This window comes from Papaver somniferum, chromosome 4, assembly GCF_003573695.1.
Source record: "Papaver somniferum cultivar HN1 chromosome 4, ASM357369v1, whole genome shotgun sequence".
Classification (NCBI taxonomy): Eukaryota; Viridiplantae; Streptophyta; class Magnoliopsida; order Ranunculales; family Papaveraceae; genus Papaver; species Papaver somniferum.
Window position 1 is genome coordinate 119,620,225 of NC_039361.1, and position 15,125 is coordinate 119,635,349.

The 15,125-nt window shown below is 35.5% G+C and overlaps 1 protein-coding gene and 1 long non-coding RNA gene across 2 annotated transcripts; both read right to left on the minus strand.

Annotated features, from left to right (window-relative positions):
* Positions 1 to 2,924: 2,924 nt before the first annotated feature.
* On the minus strand, positions 2,925 to 4,105 carry LOC113274228. Its single transcript, XM_026523682.1, has 2 exons — positions 3,945 to 4,105; positions 2,925 to 3,774 (listed from the first exon to the last, which is right to left on the minus strand). Exons 1-2 carry the CDS (start codon positions 4,069 to 4,071, stop codon positions 2,945 to 2,947), a joined length of 957 nt encoding a protein of 318 aa, XP_026379467.1. The 5' UTR covers positions 4,072 to 4,105; the 3' UTR covers positions 2,925 to 2,944.
* A 2,123-nt stretch (positions 4,106 to 6,228) lies between these two features.
* On the minus strand, positions 6,229 to 7,360 carry LOC113274229. Its single transcript, XR_003322877.1, has 3 exons — positions 7,252 to 7,360; positions 6,387 to 6,464; positions 6,229 to 6,249 (listed from the first exon to the last, which is right to left on the minus strand). It is a non-coding gene; the product is annotated as an uncharacterized LOC113274229 (long non-coding RNA).
* Positions 7,361 to 15,125: the final 7,765 nt, after the last annotated feature.

Here is a 15,125-nt window from a genome sequence, read left to right on the forward strand (position 1 = left end):
TCGATTTTGATTCACTCGAATTAAGTCATGAACATTTAGTCATGGTTTGCAAAAGATTGCATTCCTTATTATATAAATGTATTAGTTCATGAGCAAATCGATTTTAGAACATTATCCACTTAGGTATGCGTACCTAAGTAGCCAGACCAAGTTTGGGGTTCGCCAATACCCGAACTGGTACACATACCATCCAAACTCAGCAGAAATTTCCGGACCTGAACCTTACGCCAGTACATGTACCGGTTTGCATACCAGGTTCCCGGACTTTCTCAAGACCAACAAGTACGCATACGGGTAAGCATACCATGGTTCCCGGACATGGATTACATATATGCAAGTACGCACACTATGCTTAAATCCATTTGTTCTAAACTCTATTTCAATCATTGAAACTTTCTTAGAGGATGACAATAGTTGTTTTCACTAACTATTAGCATCAAAGCGATTTTCAAGTTATTGAAATAATCAATACGAAACATTCCGAGTCTACATCAAATGACTGTATCACACAAATCATGTAAGATGTTACCAGGCTATTTTCATATGATCATCTTTTGACGTTCTTCAAGAGTATAAGATGAACTTGGTTAAAGGGAAAGCTTACCAACACATATTTCTAGAAATATGTAAGCGAGTTAAACTCAGCTCGAAATATCAAATGTGTATAAATGAAGTCTATATAGATATACGACTTTTGTCTCAAATAGGAGTTAGAGTAGATAGATTTTTGAGTGATAGATGAGTTCATGTCTCTACATACCTTTTGTTGATGAAGTTCCACAAGCTCCCCTTAGTAGTTCTTCGTCTTCAATCGATGAACGTCGTGAAGTCTAATGCTCAACAACACTTTCTATCCTAATCCGAGACTTAGCTATAAGTAGACTAGAAATCAAGACTTATAGTTTTGGCAACTAAACTTGACAACAAGCTTGAGATAGCAACGCTTGCGAGTTCGACGAGCAGTGCTCTAACAATTCATAAGAAAACTTCAGATTTAAGAAACTTATGAAGAATTGTGGTAGATTCTTCATACAAATTCCGATGTGAGTCCCAGCCCCAACTTTGAAATATAAGATTATAAGATTTCTAATATAAAAATAATGGCTTGATTCCGAATTTGTTAGGTCAATTAACTAGACACATGTTTTTGTCTTCAGGAATCCCGTGTAGAATTTCAGGAGTGTTCCAAATTGCACTTATTTCAATTTTGTGACCACATCTCCTACATTGCTTGTCCTTTTGATGCGCTCTTTTGTTGTCTTGTATAAGAGACATAGGGTAACATATTTTTTCAAGAGAGTACCCCAAAATTCCTTACGGATTATCACTAATTTTCACGTCTTCATGCTGCAGTGCACATCAATATGAATTACAAAAGGAATCCTTGTATTGCTTGGACTTCTAACATGTTTCAACGATCCAAGCACGATACCTTTGAGTATTATGACCTCATTACCCTTTCTTAGCTTAGCGTTGGTCATGATTTTGGCTTCCTTAGGCCAGAGAATCGCCTGTGGTACGATTCTACGTTTTTACCCTTTGTTGCGGAGAAAATGTATTTTTCCCTGATCCCTTGTGAAAGTATGGACCCGAACGAATCTGTGAGTATCCTTGGAGATATGGACTGGGTTTCTTGAGATTTAAATAAGGGTCGCACTCTAGATATGAAGACAAGCTCCGTGTGAGGCTTGAAACTTCTCAACATAGATAAACCCTAATTACAGACCCTATATGTACGCCATATGTCTTCATTGTCTTAGTGTACTTCTTGTAATTCCTCTCTTGTTTGTAGAGTCGCATAGCAAGCGAGACTTTTATGTAAACAAGTACTCTTCATGGCGAGAACAAACACGACCTTGGTAGAATGGAGATGAGGCCGGCTTCAACGATTTCAAATGGTCCTCAGAAAGAAATTTGGGATGCAGAGAAAAAACCAACCGACCTGGGGTGATTTCACGGGACCCGTGTCTTCTTTGGATGAAGCTCTTAATCTGGAAGAGAGATTGGAGGTGAGGAAATGTTGAGGCATGTACTGAGGGTTTTGATCAGAAGAGAAAGTTATTCCCCAAGAGGTAGAGGCTGCTGCTGCTTGATAATCTCCTTAAATGTTGATAGCCGCTTTCTTTATATCTTGCTCGTACGCATCTAGTGAAATAAAGGACCACGACAGTTAGCCTTAAGCGAAAGCTAAGAAACACAGAATTTAGACCAAGAGATACAAGAACCCGTACACAAGATGCTCATTCTGGTCCAGCAATATTCACCAGTCCCTAGAAATATAACTTTCTTAGTAACTTGAAGCAATCAAACCCACCACCACAATAACCACCACCGCCACGATGACCTTTACCGAATTACTCTATTTATTTTTTTTGTTTCCTAAAATAAGAACCTGGGTTTCTCTGAAAATCTGGCCTTGATATCTTGTAATTTCTTCCAGGAGCTTTCATCATTTTAGTTGGAAAAGGAGACCAAAAAAGTCTCCAAACACAACAAATGGTCAAAACAACAACTAAAAAAACCTTGGTTAGCCTTAAAAGCCAAAGCTAAGAAACGCGTCCATAATGCTTGGCCTGATGATATAAAAAGTAGGAAAAGTGTTGCTCCGCGATGTGGGTCACTTGAACATGCTTTTTGAACCATGTACATTGTTATAGAATTTCTTTATTTGGTCACAACAAGATTTAGACCAAAAGGTACAAGAACCCGTACACAAGATGCTCATTCTAGTCCAGCAATACTCACTAGTCCCTACTCCTAGTAATATAACTTTCTTTCTAACTTAAAGCAATTAAACCCACCACAACCACAACCACAACCACCACTACCGCCACCATGATCTTTCCCGACTTACTTTCCCTTTTTCTGTGTTTCCTAAAATAGGATCTTGGGTTTCTCTCAAAATCTGCCCTTGATATCTTGTAATTTCTTCCAGGGTCTTTCATCATCTTAGTTGAAAAAGGAGACCAAGAAAGTCTCCAAACACAACACAACAAATGATCAAAACAACAAATAAAAACAACCTTGGATGTTCTTCGAAAAAGATTCCTACAGAGATCGCAACATTTGTAAGAGAAGGAAACGACTTTTGCACTATCTCCGCTAGAAAACACAAACAGCTGTTAAAAGTAGGAATAATTTCTTCATTGAACACTTTATTAACTGCTGCATACGAAAACCTCTTAATAAAGGGAATGACTTCATCCTGTATTATTTCCTTCGAAATAGTTAGATATCTCTTACCACAAGGAATAACTTCTTTGTTTATTTTCTCCATCATAGACAACAAAAAGCTCTTAACCGTAGGAATGGCTTCCTTGTTCATTTTCTGCTTCACGGATAACAAAAATCTCTTAACTATAGGAATGACTTCTTTCATTACTATGGCCATTGTAGAATTCAAACAGCTCTGAACATAAGGAATGACTTCAGTATTCAATTTATCATTTGAAGAACTCAAAAAGCTCTTTCCTATAGGAACAACTTCTTTGTTTGCTTTCTCCTCAGCTGAATACAAAAAGTTCTTAACAGAAGGAATGACTTCTTTTAATATTACCTCCCCTGTAAAATTCAAACATCTATTGAAATCGGGAATGATTTTCTTCTTAACTATCTCTTCTGTATAATATAAAAAGCTCTTCATAACTGGAACGACTTCTCCCGATGCATAATTCAAGAAGCTCTTAAAATAAGGTATTATTTCACTGATTTTTGCCGTTGTAAAATTCAAACCAGTGGTAGCATGGGGATTGACTTCGGTTTTGGCTTTCTCTTCTGCAGAATACAAAAGCTCTTAAATGAGGAATGATTTAGAACAAATTAAATATATATATATATATATTGAAGACGGAGCAATATATTAGAGCGAGATCGAGACAAAATCAAGTTTTCAACCGAATAAGCTGTGTAGATCTTTACCTCGATCTCAATATTCTATCATGTACCTGTGTTTGTAGAAACGCAACCGGACGTAAAACCTCCCAGAGAAATCAGTGAAATCAGCAGCAGTAATACCAGTGCTGGAACAAAATTACGTCTAATTAGCGTAGGCATAAAACTTAAAAAATCCATAACTAGTTTCTATGGCAATGATTCCACACATACATCTCATTTGCTTTATATCAAATGTTCAGAACCCTTAGCTTGCGAAGTACAAATATATAAATATAAAATATAATTACCATTCCAAATTAGTGATTCTTTTGATTTAAAGTTGAGTTTATCTTTGATGAAGGAAACATCCTAAAGAGACTTTAACTTTTCTCAAACAAGATTTTTCAAAAGTAGTTTACCTGGCAGGACCAAATTCAGTGAGTGGTTTTCATAGTTAAGTCAAGTCAATTGGTACTCAGATAGCTCAGACCTCAGTGGTTAAGTTGAGATGGTCAGAGGAAATGAAGTTTCCAATATTGGCTTGACTATATCTTTGGTAGCTCACAGAGACTTTCACAAGAAAATAAGGCTCTAATTTGGGAGGATACAATTTGAAATTTTGAATTAACAGGGAATGCGCCCTTAGATACCATAAAATTCCAAAAACACCCTGTTCACGGAGCTTCCTATAGATGAGATCTAGATCCATGGTGAAATTTTTATACTCAAGGATTAGCATTATTTAGATTGTTGGATAAGTAGGAAAATGGATCTGTAATGGGAACCACTGGAACATCTGTCACATAACTTGATACGATTGCCAAGAGCACAACTGATACATTTCGACACCACTCTCGATGAATCTCATGGTTGCAAGATAATGGAGGGAGAATAAACACAACTGTTACAGAACTATGCACCACTGCTACCAAAACCACAACTGGTAATACTTGCTAGGGGACCAACTCAAGCTGCAAAACAACAGATTAGCTTTCCATATAATTGATGATTAAAGAAAAGTTTGAACATAAGAAAAGAAAAAAAATCACTTCTAAAAACTGAGATGAAACAGAAAATAAATCAGAAAGAAACAGGTAGACCATTTGATAATTACTTCCACAAGGAATCCAACCAAACTACAAACAATTCGAAATCATTTTTTCAACGACACTGTTGATTAGAATTAGACGAGGGAGTTTTTGCTCTAAAAGTAGTTGATCTTCTTATAGTTAAATAGTTGATAGAATTAGACGAGGGAGTTTTTGCTCTAAAAGTAGTTGATCTTCTTATAGTTAAATAATAGCTAGAGATTTAAGTAAGATGGGTGAGTCACTCACATGAACATGGAGCTTGTAGACTACGTTCGAACCTAGTACAAGTAGCTTACAAGCTAACAACTTAACCACTGAGCTATCTGCGTTCCGGTTGAGGTTGTAGATGAAGTACACCAATTAACAAACTCAACAGTCAGATGATGTAGAATAAAGCTTAGCACAAGAGTAATCAAATGATGCAGGACATTTGATTAAAGTGACTAACTCAACAATCAGATGACCTAGACTAAAGCTTAGAACAAGAGCAGTTAGGAGGGAGATATCAATATTAATGCTATGACTGAATCAAAAACCCTAATAAAAAAAGGAAAATTTCTTGTTTGGTCCTAGGCCCATATAGTTATTTATAGTAGGGTCCAACCGGATATTTTTTTATCCGGAGGTCCAAAATTAATTAAAACATGGAAATGTCCATAATGCCCATTACTACCAAACGTGTGTGTCTACACTGCTTACAAATTTGAGTACATATCTGGTACACTGCTTAAAAATTCGAGTACATATTTGCTACACTGCTTACAAATTTGAGTACATATCTGTCGCACTGCTTAGAAATCTGAGTACATATCTGTCGTACTGCTTACAAATCCGATTATATATCTGAATGCTTACAAATTCGAGTAGAGTACAAATCTGTAAGAATCAATGATAAATAAATTAGAAAACGTGTTACATCACATACATTGTGATGATTATAATTTTTCTTCGACTGTATTGCCATGCTTCTGGGGGCAAAGCAAGGATCTTCTATTATCGTTTCCTTCTTAACTGCATATAGATTGACTCGCTTTACGTACTGCTAGTGTCAATGCCTGCAGACACACAAAAATTAAAACGTTCATCATAGGGGCCATAACTTATGCCCAAACACACAGAGTCTAATTTGAGGAACCATACAAACCAATGCAAATAAAACTCATAATGCACGACAAATGGTCTCCACCAATAAATCCAGAATTTAATGAACCTGAAAAACTGTGGGCTGCACGGTGATATTACTAACTGAGCCATCCTGCTCTTTCGCGGTCTCCACCAATAAATCCTGCAGAAATACATCGAAGTCTGGTCAACAAAAGCAACAATCTCATAGAAATCCAGTCACAATATAACTGAAAAACTATATTACTTCTGCTGAAATAAGTCGGGCAACTATGTTTTTTGTTTTTGCTAGTTCCTTACAGTTAATCGACAACCAAAAAACTAAACTGGAAGCACATAATTGGCATTCTTGATGCCCCTGCCATTAATCCAAAGCATCTAATACACAAACAGTTAATAGATTAAGAAAAAGAAAAAAAACATTAGTATCAACAATGAGAAGACATTTACAGCATAAGCTGCGCTTTACCCCGAAGCTAACATTAGTAGTTTTCCTCAATCATAGCCATAAAGAATTTGAAAGGGGTGTAATTAAATTCAAATTACCATGGGAGGTTATCCATGATTTTACCTGTCGATTTTTACCACATAATGAGAAATTTTTTATCAACAGTAGCTTAATCAAATCTAAGAAGAGCCGAATCTGAAACGCAGGAGGCATTAATTTAACATCTAAAATAAAAATGGTTCTAAGCAAGCACAGGGATTGCAATTCGGTGGATCAATGAATGAACCCCAACCTTGAGTATTACTGAGAAAAGTACACATCTGTTCCAACAACGAAGTTCTCTATGTCACATTTGTTATGCAACTCAGATATGCGCACATATTAATAAATTTAATCTGCTTGCAAGGCTCTATTATTGTCATGGAAATATATACTCGATAGAATAATAAAATAGCAAAACCCAAACTCCTGAATCAGCTAATATCAATATAGAAGACAATGGTCATGGAAAAAATCAATTAATGTTCCACTGAAGAAGAATTATTTTCAAAGACATCTAAATCAATTCCTGAGTTTTACGCCATGTCTCCAATTTATGCTCATTTCCTAAGCTTTATCAAAACCATTGTTTCATCTGATGTGTTCAACTTAGTCAGCATTAAAAACTGTCCAGATGATAAATAAGAAAGTTAAGTTAACATATTAACTGAACCAAACCTGTGAGAGCAATCATTCTACACCGGAAAATCCCTATTATTGTGGCGATTTTTCAATAGCATTTTTCTCATCTTTGGTCGACTCTTCCTGCAAAGGAAAAATAAAGAAATGGTTAACCATTTAGTTGTATATAGAGTTGATAAAAAAAAGAATAATTAAGGATCTATGAGAAACAACAAAATCGAAGCACATAATGCGGTATTTCACATATGTACTGATGGATCAAACTAAAAAAGTGAGAGATCTATGAAAGAAACAAAATCTAAGAGAATTTTCTATGAGTATGTCATATATGTACTGCAGTTTCATGAACTACAAATCAACTTCATGACAAGAATAATTAAGAATCTATGAGAAACAACATAATCGAAGCACATAATACGGTATTTCACATACGTACTGACGGATCAAACTAAAAAAAATGAGAGATCTATGAAAGAACCAGAATCTAAGAGCAGTTTCTATGAGTATTCCATATATGTATTGATGGATAATATGATCTGAAAGTACAAACAAATCGAAAACAGAAAAATAATAAAATCGATAGCTAAAATCATTAAAAACATGATAATCTAACCAAATAACAGAATAAATATGAACAAGATTCATAAAAAAGAACAAAAACGACCGAGCTATATGAGTATTCCGTATATGTACTGCTGGATAATACGAACTGAAAGTATAAACAAGCCTGATTTTGAAGCGAAAACAGAAAAGAAAATGAAATCGAAAGCATAGATCTCTCACTTTTTTAAGAATCTATGAGAAACAACAAAATCGAACAATCACAAAGAAGATTTATAAAAACAAAAACAAAAACAAAAAAATCAATTCACAAATAGAAATATAAACAATGTAAATCACAGAAATCACTAACATAGAGAACATCATTATAATCGAGTTACCAAAATCATGAAATCGATCTAATATTTATGATTCAGTTGAAAGCATAACAGAAAACAAAAACAAACATTATACAAAAGATTAGATAACATACCTGCAAAAAGAGGGCGACCTTCAGAAACCCTACGTCTAAATTCACCAGCACTAACAACAGCAGAAGAAAGAGAAAGGAGAGAAGAAAACCGATCTGAATTTTTTTGATCAAGAATATAGAAAACTTAAAATGTTATTTGTTAGGTGAAGGTTATTTTAGGAATTTTTGAAATACACATCTTTGGTCCCGCACGTGTACAGGACTTGGGCTTAAAAAATTTGGTCCATTTTCATGTTTTCTTTTAATTATGGACCTCTGATTAGTGGGCTTTAATGGGTGGACCTGTCACTAACTAAGAACACTATAATGGTACCTATTGGTAATTCCTAGATAAAAAAAACAGGATAAAACTCGTTTGAGATAAACAACTAAGGAAGAAATCACGGTTTAAAACAGAAACAAATTTGATAAAAACCTGATTTGCAGCTTCCGATTGGTCCCCAGCAGTATCGATTTGGTTCTCGGCATCAAAGTTCTCTTCCTTCTCTCCGCTCCTTCCATACCTACATCTGGATTATCAAGAGAGAATATTGATGTTGGCTAAGAGACTTCCATTACCTCGTTTAATTGGGGCCTAAAAACAATTAGGGCCCCTACACTACAGGACAAAAAAGGATCATGAAATAGCAAATATGGGTTATCCCTTATCCCATTTTTTTTGAAATGGCTAAACTATCCCTAAATGATTAGTTAAGTTAATTAGTTTGTTTAAGTTAAAATCAGATTTAAGAGTTAAAATTTGGTGGTGGGGTGGGAGGGTAGTGTTTTTGTGTGTTGAGAAGAAGAAGAGGAGTTTTTGTGGGAAAAGTTAGGGTTTTTAGAAATGAGTGATTGTAGTGGAGGAAATGATGTTGGTGAAGCTTCAAATAACAAACATGATTGTGTTGAAGGTGAGATTGTCTCAACTAATCCTATGGATTGGATGTTTGATGAAGAGATGTTAATAGAGGAAGCCATGAATATTGATGCAAATGAAGATCTCATTGCTCAAAATGAAGGAACCAACCCTCAAAATGAGGAACCCCAAGCTCAAAATAATCATGTAAACATCTTATACCCTTCGATTTTTGTGTTTGTTGCTCCAAGTGGTCAAATCATCCCACTATGGAACAACTCAGTGTAAGGGTCGTCAGAGTCGGGGGTGTATACCCAAACGACTCTGTGAGGTCGTCAATATATCGACACTATTAATAACGACTCAAACCTGCAAGTTTTCCAGGTTATGAAAAATCGTTAGGGTAGTGTGATACAGATTGACGACCCTTTTTAGCTAGGTCACCCAGAGTCGTTATGTTTTTTGGTTAACACATGAATGACTCTAAAACCAAAAATCCATGTAAAATATAACACTTAGGGTCGTCATATTTGTAGTCATATGAAATGACGATCCTAGCTATCCATCGCAAATGTTATGAAGGGTCGTTAGGTGCCGTAGTAATATGGTGTAACGACTCTTCCACTGGATTTTCATAATTTTTTATTTCATAGAATCATTTTATTGAATCGTAAAAGACATACATCTTGCATAGAGTTGCGCTGAAGGAAATGAAATACAACAGATAATAACGGTGCACTTATACATTTAACCATAAATGGCGTAATTATACATAGTGCATTCCAAGATAAAGTAGCAATGGTCGAACTCAAACTTTTTCCCACGAAGCACCTCATATCGCGCATACGCCTTTCCCAATGACGAATTCGACGAATCATTATCGGGGTCTCTTGGTTCGTCGATGGACAAGGGTATCTCATTCGGCTTTTTTCCTCGGAATGGACCGGCATTCAAGTATCTGGTGTGTCGGGGAGGTTTGGAAGGAGGACTGGGCATGTGTTTCTTGTCTTTATTTTTACTACAATGGTAACACACACAAAAAAGGAACAAATCAGTTGACTATTTCATGCTATCAGAACAAGGGTCGTCACCTTATTCTTTAAAACAGAAATGACTCTAATAAAAAACATGAAGACACTAACAAATAATGTGACGACCCTATCAATATTTTGGACAGTGAGTATTTCTGTTTTGCAACTAGGGTCGTCAACTAAGAGTAACGACTCTAAACCAAACCATAAGAGTTCAATGACGACTCGAGTATATATATTGACGACACTTCCAGTTTTTAAGACAGTGAGACTGTTCTTAGCAGAATTAGGGTCGTCAATAGATTTGATTACAGAGGTAACGACCCAAATCTAGGGAAAAAAATTGTAGTAGCATATATCTTAACGATTTTTCATAGAGTTAACATGCATATGAAGAATCTTTAGGGTTAAATAAAATACAGAGCAACGACCCACTCACTGTAATTGAAAAAAAATCGGTTCCAGACCTCAGTTTCACAATCAAGACTCAAGAACAAATTCAAACAAAGGAGGGTCTTAGTTCACTTACTTTCTAATCGGCGTCATTTCTTCTTCTAATTCTTTCCGTCTTGTTACTGCGGTATTAAAGTTTTTCGTATCGACGATTACGACGATGAATCGACGAATATTTTTATTTTTTTGTGTCGTTAATGGAGGAGAGGGGGAGAACTCAGGTGGGAGAGGAAGGGAGAGGAGGAGAGTAAACTGATTTTGGTTTTAGTGTTAATAGGTTTTTAAGTAGTAAAGGTAAAATAGTATTTTCACCACCTTTTGGAATCCCCCTAAAATTTTTGGTGTGGGTATAAATTGGTCAGGGACCCTAATTGTTTTTAGGGCCCCCCAGTTAAACAAGGTTCCATTACCCATTACAGAAAAAGGGGTTATCTCGGACAGGGTTTCAATGGAGCTAGTAATAACATAGAATTCTAGAGTTCTGGTAAGTGTGAGAATTGTGAATGTGAGAGTTATGTGTCATGAGTATGTGGAGTACACGTGTGATTTATAAGCGAGCCTGAAATTCTATGAGAGTCGGAGTATATAAACTCAATGGAGTCTTGTAAACAATTATCTTTCTTAATATTCAATTGAATACAAAACCATCTGCAATGTAGATTCTTAATGAATCTAGTATGGTATCAGTCCTGAGAATCTCAATTCTCAGGGGTATCGATCCATAGCTTCCACTGTTCTTCGTCTCTGACTCATCTTCAAGAAGATTTGTTCCTCGATTTGATAAGGTTTTCAAGAAGTGAAAATTTACAGGAATTGGTGAGGAGTTGGATTTGATCCTGATGCTTACTGCAACGTCGTCAATTAGGATTAAGCATGTTTTTGGATCTAAAATTCGTTTTTAGAACTTGAGCTCTTAGTGATTTTGGATTTCCAGTCAACAGCTAAAACTCGAATATCCGCTGGTAATCTCCATCTTAATCTTTAGATTACTTTAGATTTGATCTCATGTGTTCAGTTTCTACATCACTATCTCAACAAAATTCAATTCCGTCTGCAAATTCTGTTTTCATCATAACTTGGTATGATTTTGACCTAGTTCGTTTATCAAATCCTACTGGTACTGATTCCTAGATCTATTCGGTCTGAGCATGCCTATTTTTGCTACGTTGGTTAGGTAGGAAGAAGCTTAATTTTGTTTCATTGAATTGTGAGGAAAGATTCTTCTTAAATCCAGTAGAATGTTAGGGTATGTGTGTGTGTTGATTGTTTGCTGCACCATTGAGTGCTTAATTTTTCTTCGGTTAGCTCCTCCTCTCAATGTTACTTTGGTACAGTCCTCACAGTAGTGGTACGTGAGTGAGTTGGTTTGTGTGTGTAATGATGGAACTGAGGATGTTGTTTCGGAATTGAAATTGGTGAGATATATTAAGTACAAGTTGAAGTTCTCTTTGATGATTCTGCACTCAATTGAGGGTGTGGCCTGGTTTCCTTTATCTTTTACCTTTTTCAGTTGTTTTTCCCTTTGTTTTAGTGCATAATAATGGGTACTTTCATGAGTACTGCAATAAGGTTCTTCAACTGTTGTAATAAGTTGTTGTTTGATGGATTTTAGTTAAATAAGAGAGAAATATTGTTGCAATCAATTATTTCTGCATCTAAATGTCGTGAAAGTGTTGCTGCTAGCTGGGCATATTCAAGCTACATCTCTGCTTCTGAATTTTTTTCCTAGAACACATCCTCTTATGAATTGCATCAAGGACTATCTCCTATTGTTGCTTGAGTTAATGATGCCACTGGTGATGCCTCTGTATGGTTCGTGTTTGCTTCAACTACTCTGAGGTGTGCGACATATAATGGGATTAGCAGCTATTTGCTTAGCATTTTTCTGGTTTAGCTATGGCTACTTGCTGCATTTGTTATTGTGATCTTCATCCACAAGTATTATCTACTCCTTGGCCTGCGCTTATTGTATCTACTGCTGCTGTTAAATGTTATGCATTACTGTCTGCGAGGCAACTCGTACTGCTCATGTGTGTTTTGTAACATCACTTGCTTCTCTGCTGACTAGGCCTGCACAGGAAACCGGCCGGTCCGAGCAACCGTGTCGAAACCGCCGGAACCGGTGTCGAACCGGCCTATACCGAAAATCCAACGGCCGAAAACGGTATTGGAAGTTAGAACCGTTGGATCTTCGGCTCGGCGCACGGTATCAGTCTAAAGGCCGGCCGAGCCGAGCCAAAAAAGACCGGAATAAATATTGGAAAATTTCTTGTTTGGTCCTAGGCCCATATAGTTATTTATAGTAGGGTCCAACCAGAATTTTTTTTTATCCGGAGGTCCAAAATTAATTAAAACATGGAAATGTCCATAATGCCCATTACTACCAAACGTGTGTGTCTACACTGCTTACAAATTTGAGTACATATCTGGTACACTGCTTAAAAATTCGAGTACATATTTGCTACACTGCTTACAAATTTGAGTACATATCTGTTTGAGTACATATCTGTCGTACTGCTTACAAATACGATTATATATCTGAATGCTTACAAATTCGAGTACATATTTGCTGCACTGCTTCCAGGTAGAGTACAAATCTGTAAGAATCAATGATAAATAAATTAGAAAACGTATTACGTCACATACATTGTAGGATCATACAATGTAGCAACCCAACCTTCTATGTTCCTCCAAATCCATTTGCAGCACACCTTCTTTCAAACACACGTCACAACCAATTTGTAACTTCATCAAGACCACCACCAATTTCACAAGCTTGCAAATCTGAACCAACAACAACTCCTGTTCCTATCATTCAAAATCTGTCATTTCTTGCAATAAGTTCTGAACTGCAGCTCCAGATCATCTCCATATCCAATTCCAGTACTGAATCAAACGTAACAAAGAGCATCTATTTCAGTATTTCATATACGTACTGAATCAAACATAACAAGGAGCACTTCCTATCAGTATGCGATATATGTACTGAAGATTCATGAACTACAAATCAACAGTATGACAACAACAGGTGACAGATCTATGAAAAATAAGAGAATCGAAAGACATATTACAGTATTTCACATAAGTACTGAAGGGTAAGACTAAAAAAGGAGCAAAAACACAGCAAATAGCACTTCCTATCAGTATTATACATACATACTCATGGATCGAACCAAAAAAATTGGAAAAACTTCAAACAAAACAAAATTAGAAGAGTTTTTTATCAGTACGCCATATATGTACTGTCAATTCATACACGAAAAATAACTGTAACAAACCTAAAAACCATAAAAGCGTCAATCAAATCGATTTGATTATCAGAATACAATCAAAAAAACAAATCAAAAGAAGAAAACCGAACAAAATAATCAAACAAGATGATTAGAAAGCATACCTGGAAACAGAAAACAAATATTCTCCTCGTAAATCATAAGAATTTTATATTAGTACACCAAATATGTACTGTCAATTCATACACAAAAACAAACTGTAACAAACCTGAAAACATAAAAACGTCATGAAAATCGATTTCATTTTCATAATACAATCAATAGAAGAAAAACGAAAAAAATAATCAAAGAAGATGATAAGAAAAGATACATGGAAACGCAACAAATCTTTTTGTCGTAAGTCATAACGATGCATCTTCTTCTTCTTCTTCATTCAAAATAAGCTAGGTTTCTGTCAATACAGGATATACGTACTGTTGTTTCATACAAAAAACAAATCTAAAAACAACAAAATGGAACTATTTAGATCAAATCTAATAACGAAATGAACCAAAAACGTGATTATTCATCTAGATCTAGTAAATAATCAAGAAATCAAACATGGAGATCAAAATCTTAATCAAACACTACAACGATTAGACCATGGATCGAACAAAAAAAACTGGAAAAACTTCGAATAAAACAAAATCAGAAGAGTACGCCATATATGTACTGTCAATTCATACCAAAAAAACACTGTAAAAAACTGAAACCAAACCTATAGATGCATAGTAAACACAGATTAACAGTACGTCATATACGTACTGATGGTTAATACACAAAACCAAACTGAAACCAAACCAAAAGCCACCAAAATGAAACTAAAATACCAGATTTACAAACGAAACGAACGTAAAACATGATTTTATAACTAGATCTGGACTATTTTCATCAAAAACCACCAGTACATCATATACGTATTCGGTTTCATGTGTATCAATTCTACAAAGTTCCTGAATTCAACAACAATTTCGAAGAGAATCAGCTTTATAAAAAGGTGGTAAGTTCATTAGCTTCGACTGAAGATTCAGATTTCGCGAATTTGATTTCAGGTAACAAATCAAATGAAATCTTCGTTCAATTAAATTCAAATCAAATCGTTTACGATACTTTTCTGAGCACGAGAATCCCATGGAAGAATGAAGAAAAAGGCGGAGACAGAAACAATTATTGTAGAACTCTGGTATTGAAAATCAAGAAAAGAGATAAAAGAAGAATTCTTAGACCTTATCTTCAGCATATTCATACAGTTACAGATGAAATTGCATTGAGAAGAAAATAAATCAAAT